This window comes from Gallus gallus, chromosome 1 (assembly GCF_016699485.2).
Source record: "Gallus gallus isolate bGalGal1 chromosome 1, bGalGal1.mat.broiler.GRCg7b, whole genome shotgun sequence".
In the NCBI taxonomy this organism is placed as follows: Eukaryota; Metazoa; Chordata; class Aves; order Galliformes; family Phasianidae; genus Gallus; species Gallus gallus.
This window is the reverse complement of record NC_052532.1, coordinates 176,652,885-176,679,677: the sequence shown is the minus strand read 5'-3', so window position 1 is coordinate 176,679,677 and position 26,793 is coordinate 176,652,885. Positions and strand designations below refer to the sequence as shown.

At 38.8% G+C, this 26,793-nt stretch overlaps 1 protein-coding gene across 3 annotated transcripts in view; it reads right to left on the bottom strand.

Annotated features, from left to right (window-relative positions):
- Positions 1 to 26,793, bottom strand: part of ATP8A2 (ATPase phospholipid transporting 8A2) — a 315,266-nt gene that overhangs the window by 191,704 nt on the left and 96,769 nt on the right. For all 3 annotated transcript variants that reach the window (XM_025146849.3, XM_004938791.5, XM_025146850.2), the window contains one exon: positions 2,663 to 2,835. In XM_025146849.3, coding sequence (XP_025002617.2) covers positions 2,663 to 2,835 — 173 coding nt within the window. The remainder of the gene's footprint in view (positions 1 to 2,662; positions 2,836 to 26,793) is intronic.

The following is a 26,793-nucleotide window of genomic DNA, read 5'->3' as shown; positions in this document are numbered from 1 at the left end:
TCTTCAAATGAGGCCATTGATCACTGTTGAAAAAGGCTGTAGGGTCTAGGTACAAAAGCTCAGTTCAACATTCTTGTCTGTAGAGATATATGTTGAAAAGCACTGGCACAGGTTGCCCAGAGAGATGATGGACGCCCCTTCCCTGGTGACACTCAAGGTCAGGCTGGACAGGGCTCTGAGCACCCGATGGAGCTGTAGGTGTCCCTGTTCAGTGCAGGGGAGTTGGAGCAGATGACCTTTAAGGGTCCCTTCCAACTCAAATGATTCTATGATAAAATTAATATACTGCTTAAACAACAGCCCAGTGCCACTACTTCAAGATGTATAGCAGAGGTGGCCAGCAATACAACCAACATGAGAAACACCCTAAGGGAACCCAATGAGAGATGTGGTTCCCTTGTGCCTTGTGCCACCCATCTTTCTGGAGAGACTTGTTTCATTCAACAAACAATGATGATTTTAAATCAGGGCAGGCTCTTCAGTAAGGACTTAATTATGGTGTAGTCACATGAAAGCTACATCTTCCTTTCTTTGCATTCATATTCAAACACAAAGAGTAATCTGCTGTACAAACTAACTTTCTCCAAGAGGCATAAACACTAGATAAATGATAAAATATCCTTTGGTTACCATTACCTCATTTAACCATTTAACACATTTTGCTACATGCATAAAACAATTAAAAACATTTTTTTAGGAACATGTGAATTCCACAGACAGATGAGCAACAGCCCAGGTCTCACAAATGAAGTCTGGAATTGAACTGCTTTCCAAGCAACATTTATTTTCACTGAACAGTAACTTTTGCTCACTTTGGACTAGTTGCATACCAATATCCCAGTCAGTGTAAAGGAAGATAAGATCTGTCAGCCTCTGGAAAAACTTTCAGCAAACAAGGCTGTTTCTTAAAGAATTGTTTGGTTTGATTTTTCAAGCTTCACCACTCTCCCAAGGGGTGTATTTTCCTCCTGTGCCAGTGGCCTGTTAAGAGACTATGCAACAGTGGAAGACTTAACCCCAGCACAAGATACCATCTCTCCCTGTAAATGCAAAATGGGGCCAGGCTTACTACAGTTTCATTTTAAGAGATTACTCCTGAGAATCAAGTTCAACTACAGTTTATGCCCAAAGCCCAGCAAATGAACATACAGTATATATTAAGTATATTAAAAAAAAATTAAAAAAAATCCTTGAATGGCAAATGCAGCTGAAACACCCAGAGGGAATGAAAAATCTTACAGTAAATTTATGAAATATTAAGTCCCACAAATTTATGCTATGTTGAGAATAGCAACACCACTCCTCCTAAAGTGCCTAAACATCATACCACCAAGTTTAAAGACCCAGATCCCCCTCTCAATTAACATTTTTGTTTGAAGACTAACTCTGTTTAATTTGAAATTTCCTCTTGCTGTGCCAATTACAATTTAAAACTTTTTCCTGTTGAAGTTTAAGTGCACTGTCTTATTTAACACATGAAGTACTATTAAAACAGCCCAGAGTAGAAAAAATGTTTTTCCTCTTTCAGTATCAAGCACCTGGCAAGTAAATGAAAAAGTTTCCTGCAAAGACTTAAAGGCTATTAAAGGCATTCCTCTTTTTCCCTGGGGATTCAAAACCCTGTTATTTTTATTCCTCTTTTTAAGCCTAAGAAATTACATCATCTTTTCCCTTTGATTTACACTTTACAGTATGGTTTTCCTGCATTGTTCCTCAATTTTCTAATTCATTAATAATTAAAACTGCTGTTGGCTTAGTTATGAAAAAGTAAAAGAAACGTTATGCCTAACATTACATTTCTGTTTGTAAAACAGGCAACCACATACATATTATATATGTATGTATATAAAATGAACTAGAAATTTTAAACATTGCAGTCTATTTTAACTACACAGGTCCCTGACTGAGCTCACCAAATCTCTGAGGAATAAACTAACAATCTGCTTCAGCGTACAGATAGATGATGAAAATAAGGACTTTGGTTGTCAACTTCCCTCCACAGGTAACAGCATTAGTGGACAACATGGCATCCATTTACTTCCTGAGCAGTTAATGCTTTGTAAACCCAAGGTAACTGAGCACAAAGGTAATAACACAGACCTACACAGAGTTCCACAGAGGGTAAGAGTGGCATAAGAAGTATATGATGGATTCAATACTTCCACTGTTACCGTGGATTCCAAAAACAACCGGACCTGTTGTATTCAAGAGACAATTACTGCAATTATATGAGCTCCACCTTGTAAAACACACTCCTATTCAGTCCTATGAAACAGCTGCGAAAATGAGACTCATCAATACCTCATGTCATGCTCCCTTCAAAAATTAATCAAACAGCAACAGCTAAAAGACAGTTATATGGGACTGAGATGGAATTAAAAGTCATTGTAGCTGGCAACCATTCAGAAGAGAGCTTTGGAGAAGGGCTAAGAACATTGACTGGAGAAAACAAACAAAAAAGATCCCACACAACAACATTTTCATGCAGTCACAGAATCATAGGATAAGCACAGCTTAGAAGGGACCCCTTGAAATCACCTTGTTCAATTGCCCTTCTTAAGGGGGCACTCTAAGTACGAAGGAAAGCTAACATATAAGGTGAAATTTCATAAAGCTTCATGCCCGTTCTGTTATCATTAAAATAAATTCCAGAATTTCTTACCTGCAACAAATGACTGCTTTACAGGAGAGTGCCAAGTCCAGAAAGCTCTGCCTGACTTCAAATGAAAGGGCATACTTCAGTGTATGGCCATCAATAATCAGAGCAATATCATTTTCCTTGCCCAAGGAGTCCCCCAGACTGTTGCAGTGGTGAGTCAAAGAAGCTCTTGTTGCCTGAAGTATAAAAAAAAAATAAATGTTTCATGTTTATATGAAAATGCATCCGAACTGTAATAAGGCATCTCTGGACCATGCAATAGCGGACAGTATGTTTGTATCCAAGCTAGCACTGAAGATAACAGCATTTTAACAAGACCTCACGTAAAGACATTGGGTTGGGTCACACAACAATGAGGGGTGATCAGCACAGACTGACACCTTCATTACACATGCCTGAGTGATGTATGAGCACACAGTAGTTGTGGTGCATCCTCTTAAGCTTCAGGGCAGGTAAAACCTAATGCCTCTCATGTCTTTCAACACCATCCAAAGTATTAATACTTGTTCACTCTTCTCTACCCCAAGCTGGTTTTCATCAGCAGCTGCTGCTGGGAAAAATTAAGCACTCACTATCACCCCAAATACTTCAGCATTCCCACTGCAATGAAATTCATGCTGAAAACAGTCAGTTCTCTTGTATGCAGGTTAGCTTAACTATCAGGTCTAGCTGAGTTAACTACTGCTAAGTGGTTCAAGAAGTCTCTCATCATCTGAATTGTGCGTACACTTTTTGAAAGATAATGTCTTGACTCATAGCACGTGGGATAGCAGAACAGGAAAAGCAAAGACTTGAATAACCAGCAAACCCAACACTGCTTTCTAGACAATAAGTGATCACTAATTGCTGGACTATAATTTTTCAGTTTTTCCTCTTGTTGGAAAAAAGAAAAATAATCATCATCATTGGCATATGCAAAAATAATAGCTTTGTTTTAGCAAGCCCTCTCTTCATTTCTTATGCTTTCTCCACTCAAACCAGCCAGAAGGAAAATGCACTCCTGCTCATCTTAAAATTATGCAGTTTTAAATGACTATGCTAAACCAAGTTTTGCATATACTTCTGCTCAGTGATATTTAAAAGTACCCTATTTGTGGTTTTTCAGTGTTAGCCTAAAGACAGTATCTTTTTTTCTTAACATAAGAAGAAAAGCCACTAGAATAGAGTTATAACTGTCAGAAATGAAAATGAAGTATTTATTGATAATTGCAATCCATTCATCATTTTATAAATCCAGATTTCTGCGAAGGATGGTAAAGCCACAAACAGTTGCCAAATGTTATGTCTCTAGTTTAATAGACAGATATAAAAACAAACAAACAAAAAAAAACCCTAATGTATTTAAACTAGTTCCTCTGGATTATACATTTGCTGGTCCTGAGGAGCACAGATTACCTCAACTAAGGCCAGCACTCAATGATTTCCTCAGTATCTACACATGAAGGGAACAGTGGGGAATAAACAGCACAAGAGGAAAATCCTCCCAGCACTGTAAGTTCTTATCTAAGCCTTCACATGCTGTGTCTGTGCACTATATCACCGAAACGTCATTCAGTTTCTGTGAACATAGCAATGGAATCATAGTTAAGAGGAATCATAAAATCACCAAGGTTGGAGAAGACCCACAGAATCATGGGAAACAATGTGCATCATCCTGTTCCTCCCACTGTAGAAAGCTAGATGGCTACTTCATATGAGGGGTACTAAGTATAAGAATGTCAACATAGCAGATGGAAGTCTGGCTTCTACCAAGATTTTCTATAGGATCTGCACATTCTAGAATCCCTAGCCAAAGAAGACAACTAACAGGTATGTATCTTGAGTTGTCCAAAACATCTCACAGAAACCCTTCCAACTTGGTGTTGATCTTCCAACTGAGAAGAGTATTATCCCATACGTAGCATATAGCACAGTGACATTTTTCAACTCAAATACTGACATACTGAGAAAAGTTGCATACAACTATTTAACTAATTAAGATAGCCATAGTGTTTTAAGCCCACAAAGAGATAGTCTATTAACATTTATATCTGATACTTCAGGACGGGACAAATGCTTTTCAAGAGAAACCACTTAGCAAATGTTACAGGGCTGTTTCTCACACGCTATCTCATACCTCACACTGTCATGCTCTGTCCCCTCCCAAATACATTTTCCCTGAGGTGCCACCACGTTGCTGCTGAGCCCAGCTGTGTTCTGTGGTGACTGCTATGGAGCAGACTAGAAGCAGCTGTGCCCAGCACAGCACAGCCCCTGCTCCCTCCCCACAGAGGCCACCCAACCCTTGCCACTTACCCCCAAAAACTAGCAGACCAGACTTGACTAACCCAAACTTTCTCATGTTTGCTAGAGGCCAAGTGCCAATAAAATTACGGCTGCTCAGATGTCATACAGCATATCGGTGCTTCCAGGCCTTTCAACAGCTAGAGTTACCTGAGCAGGCCTTAGTGTTTCGGTTTCTTCTCACTTCTTTCTGCTCCCATTTTGATGACGAAGTTTTACAAGGTTGTAACAGCAATATTCATGCTAGCTAGAAGTACTGTGACCACAGACATCACTGACCACAAGCTTTCCAACTGCAGCTTTACCTCACTAACAGCAGGATCATCCCAAGCTACCTGGGGCTCTGATCACTCCCAATAATGTTTTTCAGAAATAATCAGCAATAAAAGTGTTCCCATTCTGTTGATTACAGTATTTTAAAAAGATTTATGCTACAGGATTATGTCAGTGATCTTGAAATGTCTGTGTTTGTAAGGTCACGGTAAAAGAATTTTTTCCTTTGTCTTTCTACTCCCAGTGCAAATAAGAATGGCTTTCTTTTAGAGAGGAAAACACACTAGAGATCCAAGTGAAATTATTTAATCACTTAATTTTAAAAGTGCTTCTCATGCATAACACTGAGTGAACTTGGTCTGACTTCTTCCAAGGCACGGCTGCAGTGTGCCAAACGGAAAGACTGAGCGCACTGTGGTGCTTAAAGGCTACATATTTTTTACTTGTCTTGAATAATGCTTTCCACAAAAAAACACGTAAATATGTAAAGAAAAAGTCTGAACTACATCACAAACTTGATGACTACTTTACATTTCCAAGCCACTGCCAAATTCAAATGTCATATAAGCTAAAGTTTGTCTAGATCAGTTTTAAACAAATGAAGACAGTAAAATAATGCACATAAAAGTAGCTGCAGTCAATCAAACCTGAGGCTCACCATCATGTTGGTGGCCAAAGTGAAAAAAAAACAGAAGTACAGAAAGCTAATCCCAGCAAAAAAAGCTAGCAAGGGAACAGAGGCCATCTCAGCTCAATGAGAGTAATGCAGGATGTAAAGCAAAATGGAGCCAAGGGAAAAAAACAAATATTGGAGATGAATGAACTTTGAGTGGCGAAGAAGTTTTGAATATAACAGCAGTCAAAGCAGCATTTCTGAATCGAGAAGAGAAGGAAGGATCTGTCAGATAAAGTGACCATCATATGACTGTACTTTTCAGAGAAAGCTTAAGTGGGAAGAGAGCTGGGCCACTTTCACACAAGAAAGGAAGAAAAAGGGAGCAAAAGCAGCTTTTTCATTTATTTTCTCTATCCCCACTCATGGGTGTGGTATTCCAAACAAACTCCAATTCACACTAAGAAACTAGTCCCAAAGAGACAAGTTTACAGATTAAATTAACAAGTATGACAACAGCCTGCACGGGGCACTGTCAGCACACAGCAGCTATTTCAGACAGATTACATTTTGCACCTTCTTCATTACAATAACGAATATGTCACTCCCTCCTTCCTCATTAAGCTGTGAGGAATTAGATTTATGACTTCATGGTGTGCTTTATATACACTGTCCCTGAAAACTAAACACAAAGCAAATGACTGCTGAAACCATAAGAAATTCGTCCAGAGAAAAAATCCAAGGCTGTATCTTGGGGAAGGGCAATGAAGGGCCACGGCCCAACCACCCCCTACCACAGATTGAAGAAGAATCTGAGGGCAGGAGAGCAGGAATGTTATTCAACAGCCAGCATCTGTTGTCCAGAGAAAGCAGGAACCAAAATAAAGCCACACAGCAACAGGAAGACTTCCTAAGGTGATGTCTTTTCACCTGATGAGAAACAATAGCCTCTCCACAGCTTATTGCTGGGACTACACACATGCCTTCTCTAATTCATGCTCTGGTCACTGAACTCATATATCTTATATACAAGGCGTTGCAGAATTAGTAGTAGGTTTAACATACCACAATAATTTACAAACCAACAATTACATTTCAGGAATCCCACTTAAAATGCATTTGGTAAAGCTCTCAATATACGCCTCCTAACTTACAACCTAACAGCTTATACAGTCAAGTACTAATTCCTACATTTGCTTCTTCCAACTACTTAAAATGTTGTGGGTATTTTTTAGTTTGTTTGTTTTTCTTTTGTTTGTTTGTTGAAAGCAAACAAACACAACAACTGAGCCTATTTTGTTGCTCCTGTAGGCCAGAACAATTAAGCAAAAGGGACCCACCTCAGATCTCACTGGGTATATAACAAAGACTTCCTCGCTAAGCAGATAACAAACATTTGGAAACCAAGGGGAACTATATTCCTCCATGGGCAACTCATTACTGATAACCAGAACAGAAATCTCTACTTTGATAGCTAGCTTTTACTCTTGTTTGATATCAAGGGATAAAGTTTCTTCTTTGAGTCACATCAGGCAAGAATAAATCAATCCTTTACTGGAAGAAGCATGATGGAGAAGAAATCAATACTTGTCCTAATAAGAGTCTGAATAAACTCAGACCAGCGGAATATCACTACCCTTTCTGTTAAGTACCCATCAAAAGTAAATGGAAAGTTTGTCAGGAGTTCTGGAAAAACAAAACACAACAACAAAAAAACTCCACCAGAATATTACAAAGCACTTCACACATCCACAAACAACTTTTTTCTTCCCTCAAGACTTCTTTTCTACACACAGCATGCAGCTACTCTGGAGAACTCTGGAGAGATGCCTGCCCACCAGACCTTATTGCACTGGTAGATGGACTTTTCTCCCCAAGATTAAAAATACAGCTACCATTTGACTTAAGGGTCTGAAGGCAATAGAAGTCAGTCAGTAGCCTTGATTCGGTGGGCTATTCAAATACAGATATTTCATTAGCCAGACAGAGGACATGAGCACATGCTTAAGCATTCTGCTTAACCAGAGCAAGATTATCAGTCTAATTAGAGCTTCACAAGGCCATAAGAATCCATTCATACACAATTACCAAATAAATGAGAGCTTTGTAGCACATTAAATAAAGACTGCAACCTGAGCAAACAAAGGAAATTGGGGTCTCTTATTTTTCCTCTCACTACCGAGAGGATGGGTAGTAGGGATTTTGATTAATAGTGTATCAAGAATTCTGACTCACAGAAGTGTGTTTAAGGGTTAATGTTGTAGTCCTCATGCTTGAATTGAATTCAAGACATGGTGGTATATTCCATAACAAACCTACTCCATATGCTTTTCCTGTTTATTTTCCCATTTCCATTTTAACAAGTCACAACCACAACCACATCCTTGAGTAGACCATTGACTTGCATTACTGTCTTAAAAACAAACTTTCAGATTTTATTGTTTTGTGCACGCACAGCTTCAATCCACAAGACAGTAACATGACTAGCACACTACTGTAAATCTCCACAGCAGAGTGTAATTTGTTGACAGGCAGAAAATGAAAACATCCTGAAGCAGAGTTTGTGTGGTCTTTTCTCCAGACTGCACTCTCAGGATCTGTAACCAACATTTTAATGGCATGTTTGTATATTCTCACTTTCTAAGGCCTCAGAAAAAACATCTGCTACGCCAGGCTTTGTATTTAAGTAACTAAAGTGACATAACCAAATCCTATAGTTTCCCATACTTTAATTTTTTAATTTTATGTCACAAATACTAAAGATTTTAACATGATATGTAGAGTGAATTTGTAAGCCAATGAAAATTGAGTTAACTTAATGGAGCTCAGTTGACATCACTGAAAACAAGACAGAAAACAACAGGTCCTTAAAAGAACTGCATAGGCTATATAACAATCTCAAAAGATTTTTATTTTGAGGTTTTTGTTTTGTTTAACAGCAGCACACTATACAGTCTATTTGCTCCCTCTGGAGCTTGGGAAGTTTACATGCTAGAGCAAGAAATGTTAGTGGTTGAGGCAGTCTGTTATCCAATGCAAAAAACAGCATCAAATATTTGCCAAGAAAAAAAAAAAACAGTAGGACTAACAAAATAATCTTGTCATATAACACCTCTTTCCTAAATTTATCTAACAAAACAAGATGATATCCAGAGAGAAAAATGGAAAATTGCTGTAAGATGAGCTACAAGTCCCTTCTTCCTTACTTCCCCACTCTTTTCTGGAAAGGTTCACAGTGTTACTGAGATGACAGTCTGGGACAGAAATGAAGCCCTATTTCTGCTGCATCCACATCTATATTTCATTCTAAACACAGAATGGTGCATGGACCACAGGACAAGAGGTGCTGAAAAGAGAACTAAATGGCAAGTAGCATGATTTAGACAGACAAGAAAGCCGAAGCAGAGGACTCTCTCCTTGATCTGTGACCTCAGTAAGTCAAATATCCACTAAATCAGTTGTACATTCTGGCCTTCACTGATCTCTACAATTTACATACAGCTCCTGAATGCCCTCCTCCATCTCAAAGGAATTCAGGTGATCCTCACCAAACCAGCTGCCACACTATGTTAAGCTAACCACTGAGTTAGGCTAACAGTCAGTCAACTACTTGTTTACACGCTGTATTTATCAGAAGCCTAGAAAGTATTGCTAGCTCTGCCATTTAAGTATTTCCTGACTTCTTCCACCATCCTGCCAATCCATTCCTTGCTCTGGAAAACACTGAAGTGCCAGATCAACTTCTTGTACCAAAACAAGAATTTTTTTTTTAATGACTTCCACTTCCTTCCTATGAGCAGACACTGTGAGTAATTGCATGTAACAATTCTTCTGCTGTACTGAAAAGGACATTTTAAGTGGAAATGCCTGCTATGTCCACTGCCCCAGTTTTAAATGAGAAGCTTTCTACGGCTGACTTCGCAGCATAACTCCACTCAAGGTAACACTTGCCAGCTCAACTTCATGTGAAGCCGTCCACTGTATCCTAATTATAACTTAGACGCTTCACGACATATTTGAGTGGTGAGGAGTCTTTCACTTCAAACTCTTTGCCATGCCTGAGGGATCTGTAAGGACATCTGGCAGACTCAAGTTTACAGGAGAATTGGGATAACAATCATAAAGGCAAGACAAACTCATGTCTAAATCAAAGTTGGTGAAACGTGATACAAGTACTTACAGCAACACCTGTCGGGCAGAGGAGTCTCTGGAAGTATTTTGCACAATAAATAGCACATGTGCAAGTGCTAACCTTGGAACGTCTCTTCAAACCGAGGAAGAAATACTACTTCAGTTCTAAAACAGATACAGAGTTTGCCAGCTTTCCAAGTTTTACACTGAACTCCAATAGGTGAGCAAACATATTTCTAAAAACCAACAGGGAACTTCCAAAGGTGTAGCTGTGAGTGCGAGAGCAAAGTACATCACTGGGAAGCCTAGAAAATGGCTAAACAGCGCCATAGATGAGGCAGAGGCTATGCTCCTGTGCCATGCTTCCAGCTGGCCTTTTGCCTTTTTCATCACAGCATAACACTTCACTCGCATATTCTTGTAAGCTACGGACTCCTTTTCTGCTCCTATCTCGTATTCATGCAACTGAGCACTCCTGCCCAACAACAGGATCTCAAGTCTCACCTCCTTGATGGAAATTTTTGTCACTCACTGAAGAAATCACTTGAAAAACAAACTTAGAAATCCCAACAGACAAGTAGGCTCACAGCATGGTAGCGTGTGCAAGTTCATTTGGATGAGCACTGCAACAACACTTCACACTAATAAACATCCATTTGATCTTACAAGTCCCAACATTGTTCGACTTCGACCCTTTGAAAGAATTCTAAAAAAATTAAAATGAACAAAAAAAGACTGAAACATACAATTGTCCAATATTCCTTCTCTAATACAAAACCAGCATGAATTTGAGTGAATTTCTGCCTCAGTGTTTTAGGACATTTGATCCCAGGTTTCTCTGCCAGCAGAGAACTTGACTCCAGTCAAGTCCAGTCCAGTCAAACTTGACTCCAGTCTTTGCCTGTGCCTGGCAAGTGTAGCACCGAACATTGTCCTGTGTTGATCATGTTGTTCATGACAACTCAATGCTCCAGTGTATTCAGATCCCTCTGCAAGGCCCCTCATTTCTCCAGAGAGTCATCAGCACCTCACAGTTCAGTATCACCAGTGATCTTGCTGAGGATGCATACCACTCTTGCATCCAGATCACAGGCAAATATGTAGAACAGTACTGGCCCTGGAACTGAGCCCTGGGGAACACCGCTGGTGACCAGATGTCAGCCAGATGCAACCTCACCCACTATGATCCTTTGAGCACTGTCATTCAGAAGTTCACCACCCATATATATTTGATAAGCTCAAATAGCACAATATTCTATATACAATCCCATCTGTTTATCCAAATCCATTTGAGAGAACTCTCACCATACCTACTTCAAGAACTGCAGCATAAAAATACTACACAATTATACAGCAACTTGCAGATGTCACTAAGAATGTGAGGCAAGACAACAAGAACCCATTCTTCAAGCACATCAAATGACATCACTGCCTCTACCCAGCAATACTTGCCTATTTAATTGCACTGTGATTCTGCTTGATGAATACGATCTCCTACCATGCCAAGAAAAACATCCATAAGAAGGACCCGGAGATATTAAATGGCTGCACTGAGATTATTTTCATAGCTTTTAATTCAACTTCAACCTGGAATTCCTTCACAGTAAGCCAAGTAATCTAAAACGCCTATATAGAGTCCTTAATCTTCACAGCAAGTCTCAGGTTATCACATACAGACCAAATCTTGCTTTTGAAAATTAGATAAACAGATCATATCAGTACTCTGATGTCTCCAGTGGCAGCTGAAAGTCCAGATGAACTGGACCATCAAGAGGTGTAGATAATTATTCAAGGATGTTTTCAGTTCTGTAACAAACTGATTATGCAGGAGTCAAAGAACTTTGTAAATAAGGAAGAAAACAGACCCTGAAGGCACCTCTGTCCTGTCAGCAGTGCATTCATCTCCAAACATGCAGAATGTAGTTTAAAAAGAAAAATGAACAGTATTTTACTAGTGTTTGATGACAGAAAAATCATTTCCAAATATGCCAGTTGGGTACACTATTTCAAGCACAAATCCCACTGTCAGACAACCTTAAAGTCAGGTATTTCAAGGTGGTGGTAAGCACTGAAGAGCTCAACACTTGAGAACTGCATGGTTAAGTGCTGAAGTCCAATCTGATGCAGAATTCCAGATAGCTTCACTGAGAGCATTAAGCTTAGCATGCAACCATGTGGTGTCTTTAAGGAACTTATATGAAATCCCCCTAGTCCACAAGCTGAAGGCTCAGAGCAGGGGAGAAGTAGGAAGGATAAGCAGCTTTCACCTCCTCACACAGAATAGAACAACTTACCATTTCGCCAACCAGCTATGTCACTGTCTCACAGATGAAGTACCCTGGCAGTTTAGTTGCAAAAGGCTCCTGGCTTTCAGGATGGTGCCTTTGGCAGTCATGTAAGAAACAGATGTGCATCTTGGGAAGACCGGGGATTTCAAAGAGTGTACTAAATCTTGCTCTCCTTAAACCAAGAACAAGATTAAGATGATTATACAATTTTCATTTACTCCAGAAATGCTCTACATGGGACTATCCATTGCTTTCAATACATATTAGTCATTTGACCACAGAGAACAATTTATATTACAACAAGATAGTTTATGACTTGTATGACGGAAAGCAGAAGAAAGAAATGCTTGTTCTGCACAATAACACATCTGTGTAATTATTAAAAGCAACTGTACTCTGCCAAGAGGAAGCAGCCTGTTAGTTTTGCTAACAAGCTAGAATGCCTTGGTGTCTTTGTGTTTTAGTATTTTAGCTTTAGTAAATGCATTCAACAGAATAAGCTCTTTCAATTCCTTCTGCTTTTGACAAACAAGTCTCAACTGCTTTTTCTTTTTCCAGTAGACTAGTCCAGCTTTATCACAGAAGGAGGAAGCTCTTCAAGAAAATTATGGTTCTGCTAAACCATTTCCCAAAGAACAACTAACTTATCAGCTCACAAGTTATCTTCAGAACAAGAAGATACTACAGCCTCCTACCTTAGATCTTGAAGATGTGGGATTCTGTCCTCAAGTGTCTTAACCTCATGCTTCTGTAAATAAAATTTAGTACATTCAGATGCCCACAAACTGCTGGGGAGAAATTAGCCAAGAAAGTGACACTGGAGTGAGGACATCTAATTTACCCTATAATTTACTACCGTGAAAAAAACAGTAATGTTAATCTCTAAGCGTGCATGTATAAAATTATACATAAAATATTGCATTGGTATAGTATCCCCATTACAATACCCTGGTTGACATAAAATATCATCACTCTGAATCAGTGTCAGAAGAACAACTTATCTGAAAGGGAGACCAACAGCACTCAGTAATATAGCTAAGAGTATACTGAAGGAGTTTTATTACTGCTAGCAAGTACAAAATCCATGTTTATTAACAAATAATAAAAAAAAAAGTGAAATATATAGTAAAGAACCCATCTTTTCTCCAAAAGAGCGCCATATGTAGGAAAGAGCATAGAGTCAATTGGTTTGTACATGATCAGACTGCCTCAACCTAATTTCCTCATACTCAAGCAACTTGGCAGTACAGACAAGCATATTCCAAAAAATCACGTTCACTATGAAAAATTACTTACTATTTCCAAGTTATATTACATCTCTTGTGTTTAAAAGAAAAAGTGTTGTTTGTACCTTTTTGTATATGGTAAAGTCAATCTGTAAAACATGAAAACAAGGTTGGTAAGACAGAATTTTCCTCTCTACATACTAATAAAAAGGGCCAGGGAAAAGCCAGTTTCAATTATTTTTAGTCTTTTACTCCCACTTCTCTCTCCAAAATCTCCCTTAAAAAAGCGACCATTAGCATCTGTGCAGTTAATGGCTCAGTTGCAAGCTAGTGTTAAGTAACAGAGGCCATGCCACTATCAGAGTTCATAGCCAAAGTTATTCTAGCACTTAAGTAAAAGGAAACTACTTTGAGTATTAAGCCAAACAGCAAACTATAAACTCAAAGCTACTCAAGACAGTCCCATGCATGCAACAGGCCAGCCTGTCATATTAGTCTTCCTTTCAAGTGCTCGCATACTCTTGAATCTGTTTCTCCGAATGGAGCAGAGAAAGTTCCAGAGCAGCCGATCAGCACAGGCGAGCTCTGTAATAAAACTGGCTTTCAAGCAGCAGATTGCTTTTAACACAGCTTGTTTTCTTAAAGCCCTGGTTTTGATTTAGACACAATACAGGTATTGAAGAGAAATATGAGAGAAATTACAGTTCTTGAAATATCCTTTGAGATTTCACTTCCACCTTTAAAGCATGACAAACATCAGAGGTTACTTGTGCTCCTTAGACTACATACTTTTTTCTTTTTACCCATAGCTGACTAGGCAATAAAACACCACCACAGAGGTGTTTTCAGAAGGATTTGATACAAGCTGTACTTCCAAGACCTCGTCTCTTGGAAAGAAGGAACACGCACATTTACTAACTGTTCCCATCCAAGTGGGACTTCTCTAAGGACTCCTAAGTCATTTAAAGTACCTGAACATCACTGACTAATTAATGAATTAATTCAGGCATCCTGCCCTTCAGTAGTTATCCAAGGGAATATGCAGAATGCAACAGACTGGCCTCTTCATGCCTGGCCTCAGCCCCATCTGTGCCCTCCCAGGACTTACAATAATCCTGAGCACAGAAAGCAGACGGCCCACAAGGCAGCACTCCCCTGCCTAAGCCTTGGGCAAGCAAATGGGAAAATGACACAAGTGGTATGTCTCGCGTTTGAGTCAGAACAATGATGAAGTTCTTTAAAACGCTCAAACGCTGCCAAGAGGGTGGCTGAAGGCTGAAGAGCATCCTAAGCAAAGGATTTCAGTTCAGCTGACAGCACACGTGTGCATGTTAACATGATGCAGCATGGGTTCTGCTCCCAGATTCACACTGCTGAGGCTGGAGATGAGGCATCCAGCCTATCCGTGGATGCAGGGCACAGACTGGGCTGCAGCCACTGCCCTTTGCTGAAGGCTGGCATCTCAGGAGAAGCAGGGCCTGGCTCTGTGGAGCACTACTGAGAGGCCATAAGTTGCAGAAAAACTGCCATCATTTCTGCTGATTGTTTCTTCAGTTTTAAGTCAAATGCAACTCTTTTCTGTGTGTTTTGAAGAAAAAAAAAACTACCAAAAAAAAAAAAAAACCCTAAAGAAAAACACCCATATGCTTCAATATATGCTGCAACTACAGTGCAGCCTTAACTGCTCAGAGGAGGCTAGGTTTAGTTACGGAAGTGATCCACTGGAGGCTTCTCAACAGCCTGAATCCTCGACTAGAGGGATATAAAACAAGAAAAATAAATAAAAATGGCATTAACAGATATAAAAGACAGTGACAAGACAAAGATTTTCCAGAATCAGTCAGTAGCTTGAGATTTTATTGACTCCCTCCAACAGAATTTCCTCATAGGCATAGGCTGTATGGCTGGGGAAGGCTGATGTGCTGTGCTCTCACAGTCCTCCTGCCAGCAGCTTCAGAGGCACTGCCTGCAGATGGTCAGGCCTTGCAACTTCCCCATGCAGCCACGAAAAAGGATGCAAGCAGGAATGAGGGTTGCTTGGCCACTGGCTTCCTTGAAGATGAAATGCTGGGGGCCCTTCATGCAGCTGCTCCCTGGACAGTAATGTTGGTTAGTTTGCTAACTCGATTTGTTTGGAAGGACAAAAAGTGAACTGTGAAGTCTTCACCATTCCAAGCAGCTGCAAGCTACACAGCAATAGAAAAATGACCTTTGCTAAGCACAGTCCAATTTAATACTACGAGATGTCACAAGTATCAACCAAATTCAGCAATGTGCTATTTTTAATATAGAACAAAATCCACAAAATGCGTTCTTCCAGCTGAAGTCAGTAAATGCTTTTACCTGCAGAAACGAGCCCGCATAAGAATCAGAAAGGCCCAAAATACACAAATTCATCATGCAATTTTTGTGACTGTATACAATACTTCTGAAATCCACAGGGATGCTGAGACCTCATCATTCCCAGTCCCACAAGGTTCCGTGTACTGCATATTCTTCCTGCAACTTTTTCCACTATCCTCACACAATACATTCAGCAGCTAAAAACAATTCAGTAGGAATGCTTTATTTCAGTAGGTAGCACCATGGAGACTTTCAGGGCTCTACTCAGAGTGTAAAGTCACACGCAGTTAAGATAATATTTGTAGTTTCAAGAGGCAAGTAGTCATCCTTAAATCACACAGACTACCTATCTGACTACCTGAATTGAAATGCTATCATGTGGGAATTAGGGATTTAGTCATCATTGGACACTGAAATGAGTTAGGGCAGAACTCCATCTTTTGTAAGACCCTGTCAGATCTGTGCAACAGAGATTCTACCTTTAAATAATAGCACAGCAGTAATAACACTTGGCTTGGCTAGTGGTCTTCATTGCTACAAATTCATCTGTACTTTCCTGCTCTGAGCTTCCTTCAGGCCCTTGTTAACCTTTGCTCATAATGCATCATGTGTTCCTGAAATGCTTAACGGGAAAGGATTTTGTAGCCAGTCCTTTGTACATGGGAACCTAAGTTGAGGATTATTGAAACTATATTTATAAGGCAGCAGACATGGTCTTAAACAACACACTGCCAATTTTTGCAGCAGAATGTATTTCAATTCAATGTCTTACTGGGATATAAAAGATGATTTTTTTTTTTCCTATTTTAGTCCATGATATTTAGTCTTTGAAATATTCAGTCTATTTTGGCCCCCATTAACACCAGGCTTCTGTTAAGCACACGTATGTAACAAGCTTCTCTCCAATTAAAAAAAAAAAAACAAAAAACACTAGAATAGCAATGACAGCAATAATGATTAGACTGTATAGATATTAATAGCCAAAAATCCAAATAGCCAATAAGAAACCCAGCCATATTTTAACAGATGCTGCACTGACTGAAGTTGAGGCACTCCAAGACTCGCTGTGCAACAGCCTACCCAATAAACATCAGTTACCTTGTCTGCCCAGTGGTTTAAGTTCCCGGTGCAGAAGTTAAGGCAGCATCAGTACAAGTGCCTCAGCTCTCTTATAACGGTATGAAGTGTGATAGAAGCATGGTTGGTCCTATATGCCTCTTTACTATTAAGGTGCATTTTGGAAATATTTAGTTTAAGCATTTTCTGTAAATGACTACCTCAAAAAGTTATACTGAAGATCTATATTGCTCTTGGGAGATTAATAACGGGTAACTCTACTACACTTCTGTACAACGGTTATAGCAATAACTTTTTATTTCATTGAATACAGCACTCTCTGACAATATTGACAAATAGGAATGACTCATTCTTGGCAAAGATACCTCCTACCTCTGTTGCCAGAATAATCCCTGTGATTTGCAGATTTCTTTATTGAAGGCTCACACGACTCCTAAACGCTGGACAAACCACTAGTCAAATAATCTCTCACAAGGGTTTCTTTGCTTTCAACCTCAAGCAGCTGAACTGCTTCAATTTCTTACCTTCACATACTTCCATCCCCTCCCAAAAAAAAAGAAAAAAAAAAAAACCACCACTACCACCACCCAAAGACTTTTCTCCATCTAAAACCACCACAGTGATTTCTCCACTGCCCTAAGCTGGCTTCCCCAGAATACTCTGGTGACTAACAGTACATGTCTTAGGAATGTGTTATGCGCTGGTGGCAGGTACTGAATCACATAGGAAGGAGCATCTTCCAGAGACAGTCGGCCCCACCAGACTCTCATAAATAAACTCATTCTAACACCTTCCTCTATTGCAGACTCATTTATTCATTCCTTACAGTTCCAAAAGCACAAAAACCCATGAAAAATTAACATATTTGTTGGCAACTGTCTCTGTGACTACAATGCAGAATGAATACGGGAATCCCAGGGCAGCCCATAAGGTAGGCCCTGGTATTATTCAACCACTTTCTAATTGACTATAAACTGGTGCTTTACCCTGGCGTTGGAAGCATCTTTGCTTCCAAAACATGTGAAGTTGGAATGTTGCTGATTTTACCAAGACACCTGCTCTGGTTTCACAAACAACCCGTGCAAAATGCCATTTAGCTGGCACACACAGGCAGCTCAGGAAGCAGCTCTCTAGCTCTGCTGCCACTCTGGGTTACTGCACGCTCATCATCTGACTGCTTCTGTCCAGCCGTAGAAACAGCTGGAAATAAAACTGAACTTCGTCTAACTGTTGCCCAGCAGAGACTCAAGTGAAACTGGACACAATACCCAATTGCTTTAACGTCGATGGTTTCCTGTATTTTTTATTTTCTAGCCAAGAATATAAAGGTACTATGTAAGAAAGCCCCAGGCAAACTTCTCTTTTCTAGTCAAATAAATACCATTCCCTGAGGTGATCACCAACTTTCAGAAAGCTTTTTTTCTCCCCTAGTTTTACAAACACACCATTTAGTTCCCTATCAGTTTACCCCATGTATGGATCTTACGTTTTATTAAAGTTTATCTAATTAATATGATACTCTCTTCAATTACTAAAAATAATTTTAATAAGAAAACTCCATAAAAACATAAAGATCATGTTCCTTTTTAAAATTAAACAACCAGAGTAATTTCCCTAAAGATAGAGTTGTACAATAGATTTATTTTATTAATATTTACTAAACCTATTAACTCTGTCTACTGAACTGTAGAGTTTGTCTGTCAAGCTCTGGATAGAACTATAAATCTCTTGGGGACTCAGTAATATTAAACCTAATAGAGACATAGCAATTACATTTTAATAACTCGCAAAGAAAGTGTAAGTTCAGAAACTTAACTAGCAGTTATTTTTCTTAATTTTTGAACTCGTCCCTCCTTCCTTACGTTATTTACAGATAAGTTAGGATACATTACTGCTACAACAACACCATAGACTTTACCATATCAAACGAGATCTGGCAAATCCCTCAAGCTATTAATTGGTTTTATTCATCCACATTTTCCCAGACTTCTACAGATTACTAAACTTCACATCAGAAAGGACATGCTCTGCTGACCCTTTTTTCCCCACTGAGAGCACAGAATTCTTCAAGCCAGACATCTTTGGTCACAATTAGCTGCATAAATGGTCCCCAGTTTTACTGCAGAATTTGATACCTTGTCTTTCTACAAATGGCCATATCTTGTTATTTTAGTGAATTCTATACTTTAACTACAAGAGCTGGAATTAACAACAGGCACCAAATCCCATCTTTTGAAAGCAAGCTTCCTAGTGATGAGCTTTGCTGGACTCAGAAAATAGAGATTTTAAGGCCAGCTTTCTAGTCAATACTCACCATCATTTTTCAGTCTTTTGGTCTAATTAGGGTATCTGATAATAATGCAATTCAATTACTGCTTTGATCCTATACTAAATAGCATTTCAAGATCTAGCTGTCCTAGGGGTTACCTTCTCTTTCCTGGACTATCAGAGTAGATCACGGCTGAATACTGAATACAAGCTACACATATTATTCTAAAAAGCATGCAAGTGCTTGGACCTAGACCTACATGAGCATGAACTTCCTACCTAATGCCACTGTTACCTGAGCCAGCCCTACAGAGGAATGCTCCAATTCTTGCCTCGGAGATAAAGCCTTAGGGAAGGAGCCTTGGCTAAGGTCTTTCAGTGCCATGTGGCTCTACTTCAAACAAGAGGAATATGAAAGCAGACTGAGCTAATATCCAGGTTGCTTCCTAAGCTGGAGTTGCTAATTTCTTTACCGTTAACTGAAACAAAAGGTAAAGCAGTTCTGAAGTACTGAGCAGTTCTCTTTACATGACTGTAAAGGATCCAAAGGCACATGCACTGCACAAACATGCAGATTGGATGGATAGACAATCAAGCTTCCACCTGAGATTTTTCAGAAGTCTGTGTCACATTAAATGCCATATTGTATCACCTGAAGTATTTCCCATCAGAATGTCACTACCACATCACCAACTACTTCTCTGTATCAGAGAACATTAAGAATATCAGTATTAAGTTACCATTAATTATATTAAAGCTACAGGTTGAAAAAACTCAAGGTAAGAAAAAACAGCAAAAGTTTAATTTTTAAAATTACAAAGCACTGCATCACCAGACAAGCAGTCTTCTTGATAAAGACATGAAGTCTGCAGCACCCAGTAAGGAATTCAGATTAGGTATTTCAGAACCTCTGGGTACAGCCAGGCAGACACTCAGGTGAATATTCTGAAGCATGCATGCATTCATCCACTTTCAGTTTTAACATTATCTCTTTAACATAAAACTCAACCCATGAGTGTACACAGAGAGACCCAAAACTACTCAGTTCATTCCATTTGCAAAATCTCATTTACAAAGCAGCGTTTGGATCTGGGGCATCACTATAAATTGGGAACATAACCAGGAGACCAGAAAAAAGAATAAATCAGGTTTATAAGGCAGGCAATACTAAAACCTTCACAGTCATTTCATAAAATTGCTTTCTAAAATTAGTTTCAGAATGGTAAGAGAGCTGCAGGACATCAAGCCCTAATGTAATAGCAGTGTGTAGGGTGAAATAACTGCACACACTGGAAACATCCTACGTTCTCCACCTCAGCCAACGGAAACCATCAATGACCAGCATTTGCAAGGACCAAGAAGAGCTTCAGAGGTTGTCATATGCTTGTAGTACATGTTTTAGCACTTGCACAAAAGCTGCACAAGTATTCAGTATTAGTACTGTCTCAAGAAATCCTCTGAGCAAAGGATTGTTTTATTTGTTTCAAATAATTCCAGGCGCTCTGAAGAATTCCCCCATCAATAGCATTATCCTGGAGTAAAGGCAGAAAGAGATGGTACAGGTTGTAATGCAGAGAGTTGCTGTCCATGAGTATGAGTACTGAGCTTAAAATTGGCAGTTTTGTTCTAAAGGAGGAGGCAGTAACAAGCTGACCAAACTCACCACCAAACAAGTTTCTCATGAGCCACCACAACTTTGGCATATAATGCTAGAAGACAACAGACTTATCATTAAACTTCACATACTTCTTTAGAATTCCCAGTGGCTCAACATCACAGCATGTACCCAACCATTCCTAAGTGCAGACACAGCTTACAGCAGTCCTACTTGCCAAAAGCACATTTGTCATCTAGTTTATGGACCCTATTACACATTCACAGAATTCTCTTGGAGCAAATCTGCAAGCTGTTAACTTTTTCTTGCCTGCTGATAATTTTAAAAGAAAACCTCTGCAATATGTCATATTTATAAATAAATAAATTGGAGGAATGCTTTGTATTCTTTCAGGAGAGTTTACTCAAAATTAAAAATAGATTTCTCCCAGTTAGACAGCACGTTCATGGCAGGCTAATACTACATTCCTCGACAGAGAACATGCAGGCAGCTTGTTTTGCCATAAAAAGACAGTCACAATACACTATACTTTTTTCCCCCCCTTTTCTTTTTTCTTTTTCTTTTCTTGAACATTACCAACTGATGTAAAAGCACTAAGATTTAACCCTGATCCCTACTATCTAACTGCATAAGACTAATTGGGTCAGTTACACAGAGTATCTTACATTGTTTATCTGAGCTAATAGCAAGGATGGAGAACTGTCTTGACATACGGAAACACTCTGTGTTTTCGAGACCATACTGTTCAGCCAACCAAATCAAAATTAAACTGCAAAGTTTAAACTTTATGACAGTTCATGTATATGCACAAATTTGAGATTTATGGAGGAGTCAGAGAAGTTAAAAGGTTGGAAAACTACTAATTCAGAAATCATGTTCTTAACAGCTAGCTTTGCCACACAAATAATCTGTCACAAGATCCTGTAATGTTACATGAAGGAAAACGTTAACAAGAAGTTCATAATATAGAAGAGGGAAACAATTAGAGGGGGAAAAAATGAAGAAAAAAAGTATTCACAGGATAAGCACGTCTCACAGCAGAACAAGACACAGCTGAAGAAGAGGCTTTGTGGAGCTTGAGGAAAGAACTTAAGTGACAAAGCTGAAGAATTTATTTCACAACCCTGTGTTTTACCCAGGTGAGGCTTAGCGTGAAATACAGCCACTCAACCAACAAACATATCACCATCACTAAACTCAGAAATTCACCATCTACTTTTATCATGGTGGGGTACAAGGGAAAGCATGGTAGAATTGCGTAGATGCTTTTCATGGATTCTCATCCTCTTCCTAAATTAGCCTATTTCAAATTAGAAGAAAAAAGGACTAAGGACTATCCAACGGGAGCACAAAACCCAAGCTTGCAAGAATGAAAGAAGTAAGACCAACTCCAAGCTTGTGAAGTAATCTGTCTCAGCCCTCACTCCCTACCCATGCTCTCATGTCCATCTTGTCCTGCTAGCATGAAGGACCAGAGCACATGACAGGCATGCACACTGCTGCAACCCAGCACAATGGAAGCTTCAGAGGACATCTGAATCACCCCTGCTTTGAACAACACTCCCGGTCCCAGAACTTTCTAAAAGAGGCAACAACAAAAACAACAAAAATTGCCCAGCACTGATTTCTGACATTTCAGAATGGAAATTTTAGGCCTGCTTAGGACACTGGTTAAGATAATTATAAGATTTGGCAAGTACCTGTAAAATCCAGCACTGGGTAACATAACTGCTGAAACACTTCAAGTCAGTGGCAGCTATTCCATCAGGACTGACTGAGGCATTCTCCTTACAAAACACTGTCTCATAGAGCAATGTAATACTGCTAACAGTAAAGTGGAGGTTTCAGACAGGGTAGAAAAGCTAGTGATTTATAGATAACCTTCTATGACAGCGTTGTATTATGTTTAGATAAATAATGAACATGACTCAAGTGACATAGAATGACAACATAAAACTACTCAGGAAAAACAGATGCAAGATATCCAAATCCAGTTTTGTCTCAAAACTATCTTACCACCTAACTTCTAGCCAATTAGCTTCTCTAACAAATCACTTTCTAAATATAAAATGGAGAAAAAATGATTCTATACTATCACTACATTGGTTAAGCATCAAATGTACTTCTTCATGACAAAAGCAGGTAAAAAATCTACAAGTTTCAGAAAGATTTTTCTAATCAGTTCTACTCAGTCTTTAAATTTAAAAGGCAGAAGACACACAAATATTAACTTCATACAGATGGAGAATTCTTTAACTCTACTTTCTGACACAGACCAATAAGCTAGGAGAATTCAGTGAGACATTTCTCCAGTATGACCCAAATGTTAAAAGTCTTTCCTTAATTATCATGTGAGGAAAATTTATTCCTTCCTATGATTCATGAAGAGGCTGTAAGAAGTAACCAAGCCTCAGCTACAAGAATGATGCTCTAATTCTTTAAAAAGTGAAACTAATCTTCGGGAAACGGTTGAACAAAGTAGTAAATCAGTATTACGTGAACCATAAAAATAAGACCACAAATGCCTATATAACTAAATTTGCTTCCTGAAAATGCAATCTGGTCATATCTTAATTCTTATCCCAAAGCAAGTTGTCTGCTACCCTCATTAAATTTACAGTGCAGGTGAATCAATCTCATTGCTTTAAACTAGCTCAAAAAGGAAAACTGCTTATGTAAAAAATAGAAAAAATAAATAAAAAAAGTAGACAAACACCAGAAACCAAAACACCAGCTTCCACAAAACACTACACACCATAAATTTACATAAATAAGGCCTCTCTCCCCTTCAATGAAAGCAAAAGATCAGATATGAAAATAAGTATCCTGAGAAAAGAAAGGGCTATTTAGTTCTTACCCTTCAATACAAAAGGCCAACCTGAATTGTTTATACAGATGTGTAATATTAACCATGTCAATCAAGAGGATCAGTATTCATAATTCATTTACCTACAAATCAGGCATTCACTTCGCCTTGTTCACCTAAAACCATCATCATGCTTTATTGTAAGCAGAAAAGGCATTTCATGGGTAGTTTCTCATTTAACAAAGCCTTGTTTTCACCTCATTATGCATTCTTAAGTTTCCATGATTTCTCTGTACATGTTAGGAAGATGTTAGTATGGTGCAGAAAATCCTATCTTTCAAGTCAATGGGTACTTGCTTCACTGTCCGACTGAAGCCATTATTGTATTTGTTACACAACTGAGAACAGATACGGGTAGCACTCAAGGATTGAGAGATAACCTTTCACACATGTGAACATCATTAATAGTTTTAAGAGGAAAAGCATTCTAAGTCATTTTCCTCAAACATATGAGAAATCTTACAAAAGAGACATCATATTTTAAATGGAATTCAGGCAGCACTCTTCCTTTCTACTCTGTAATATGATCTACTGTGTCCTACAGCACAGACAAGACATTACAAGGACGAATTTCCAGCTGCTAAAATACCTGCAGCCTAAAGCCAAAGCTGGAAGGTCTTTTCTGGATCTTGTCAAATATGATCACTGTTAGAGATGAAGACAAAAAGGGAAAAGTAATTTAGAAAAGCTTTTTTCAAAGACAGAAAGAGAGAGACAGAATGACAGACAGTATCAGACACTCTACCCTCCTCCTCATCTCCCCAAAATTTCAGCTGTGGAACAGTTATTTAGAAGCCTGGACTCTGAATTCCTAAAGGTACGTCCTTGCAATCTTTATGATATGAGCACTCCCATTTCATGCAAACCAACTATTACAGTGCAAGAAAATACTAACAGGGGAAAAAAACAAAAAACCAAAAACACCACTACTGATAAGGGAAAACAGTCATTAATGAATGCTAAAACAGGAAAGCATGATAAAATAAAAATAACAGTCCAACTCATTCAGTGCTCACAGCTCAAGCTTATTAGTATTACTCCCTGAGAAAATAGTAATCTAACACTTAGGGTACACAGTCCTGTGTGTACTTAGACCTACAAGTCCAAGCAACACTTATATGCCATAATTTGTAGTTCTACACAGTAAATTCAAATTAAAGCAGGTTTTCGCATGAGAAGCTATATATTTTCCATATCCACTTCTGGCAGACTTTATCAAATATCTAGAGTTATGAAAAGCTCTATTTATTTTGCAAAAGCAAACCAGAAAAACAATCTTTTCTACCCAATATTTCTTCAGATTTATCTGGTTACTGGGCACTATCCCCGGCATAACTACTTATTAGCACGAGCTCTAGTTTGTACATTAATAAATGAGCTATAAAAAATAACTTGGTACAACAGAGAAATGAATTCTTTCCCTAGCCTTCCTTCCTAGCCTCCTTTGCAAATTCCCAGCATTATGCAGTATGGTTGGTTACAGTTCCAAGCTGACTGGTAACTGGAGACCTTAAAGACTGCACAGGGGCACCCCAAGCGTCTACTTGAAGGAGAGTTGATGGTTAGCTAAAACCAATCATGCTGACACTGATCAGTTTTCTGGAATGCTGACTTATCTGAAAGTATTTAGGCAGATGATAGTAGAAGATGGAAAAAAAAGGACCTTAATTTCCTCTCTTATGAAACACAAAAGATAATTTTCAAAGTATTTACACTAACATGGAACACCAAATTATGCTGTAAAGTTACTTGGTTGTTTGTATGTTGTTTTTGTTATTGTTTGTGTGTGTGTGTGTGTGGTGTTGTTTTAATCAATGCTATACAATACCATGGTAGCAGGAAGAGATTTTTTTCCATTCATGTTTAATAGCTCATCCAAACAATAAAGTATGCAAAAGATACAGCTGAGCAAGCACTGAATGAAGGAGGCCAGCATCTGCTTCTATTCTTATTCCTTCTTTAGGCAGATTACTATCACAGACACTGGCATTCAGCATCTTCTTGCAGAGAAGCATCAGTTCATGGTTACATATGCATCTATATAGTAACTGGGCATTAATTCTGAGAACAGGCACACGAATTCTGCAGGACACAAACTACCGTGCAACTCTGTTTCTATTAACAGAATTACTGTACAGCAAAATACTACACATAGGTTCAGAATCGTCCCCTCTAGTTTTGCCCTTCCACTACTGCTATATACAACTCTGTGAGAGACCATATTGGTACAGGTTGGAGTGCCCCTTTCCACTGCATGGAAAGAAAAAAAAAAAAACCACTACCACCACGATTTACCAGCTGTAATATCCAGGATTCATCTCAAGCTTTCCAGGGCCTGTTGTGTCTTCTGATTACCCTTTTTCAGCTTTCCCTCCCACAGCTCTCGCAATTCAACATCAGTGACATGCCAACAAAAAACTCCTGTCCAAGTTAAGAGCTGCAAAAGATGACTTAATGGCATTTCCAATTTAATTAAGCAGAAACTGAATCCAAGAATTGCACTCAACGTAAATCCAGTGCTCAAAATATTTTCACTTGAAGAAGCTTTATTATGAAAAGGAAAAAAAAATAAAACCAAACAAGTGAACATATGTATGCATGTAGTTAGGTCTACAAGGGATAAACATTTGCAGATCATTATGCTAAGTTTCTAGAATTCAGTTGAATCAAGCCAGGGATTAGTCTTTTCTATTCCCAGTAGTTCTCTAAAGAGAACAGAAATGATTGATTTTTCCCTCAACTGCAAGATTTAGAAAAAATTTTAGCTCTGAAAAATTACCCAAGACAGTTGTTCGATCACATCTCACCTGCTGCTGCATGCCAAGGAGCAGAAGGAGGGGGCTGAAGTCACACAAGGGGAAAGGGCATCAATATTTAAAGGCTCTAAGCTCAACTTGGATCCTGTAAAAATTCATTTTTAGTCTTAATGGATTTCAGAGTCAGAATATATTAAATATAATGCTGTAGGACTTCAGTGTGAGAAACTTCTATTGATACAATTTAGGCTAAGTTGAACAGTAGTAATTATTTGTTACAGGTGCAACATGCCATTGTTAACTGCAGAGATCCAACCTTGAAAAATAAGCAGTAATTAACTGAATAAAACTACCTTAGAATTAAAAGAACCGGTGATAGTTATTAACAAAGCACT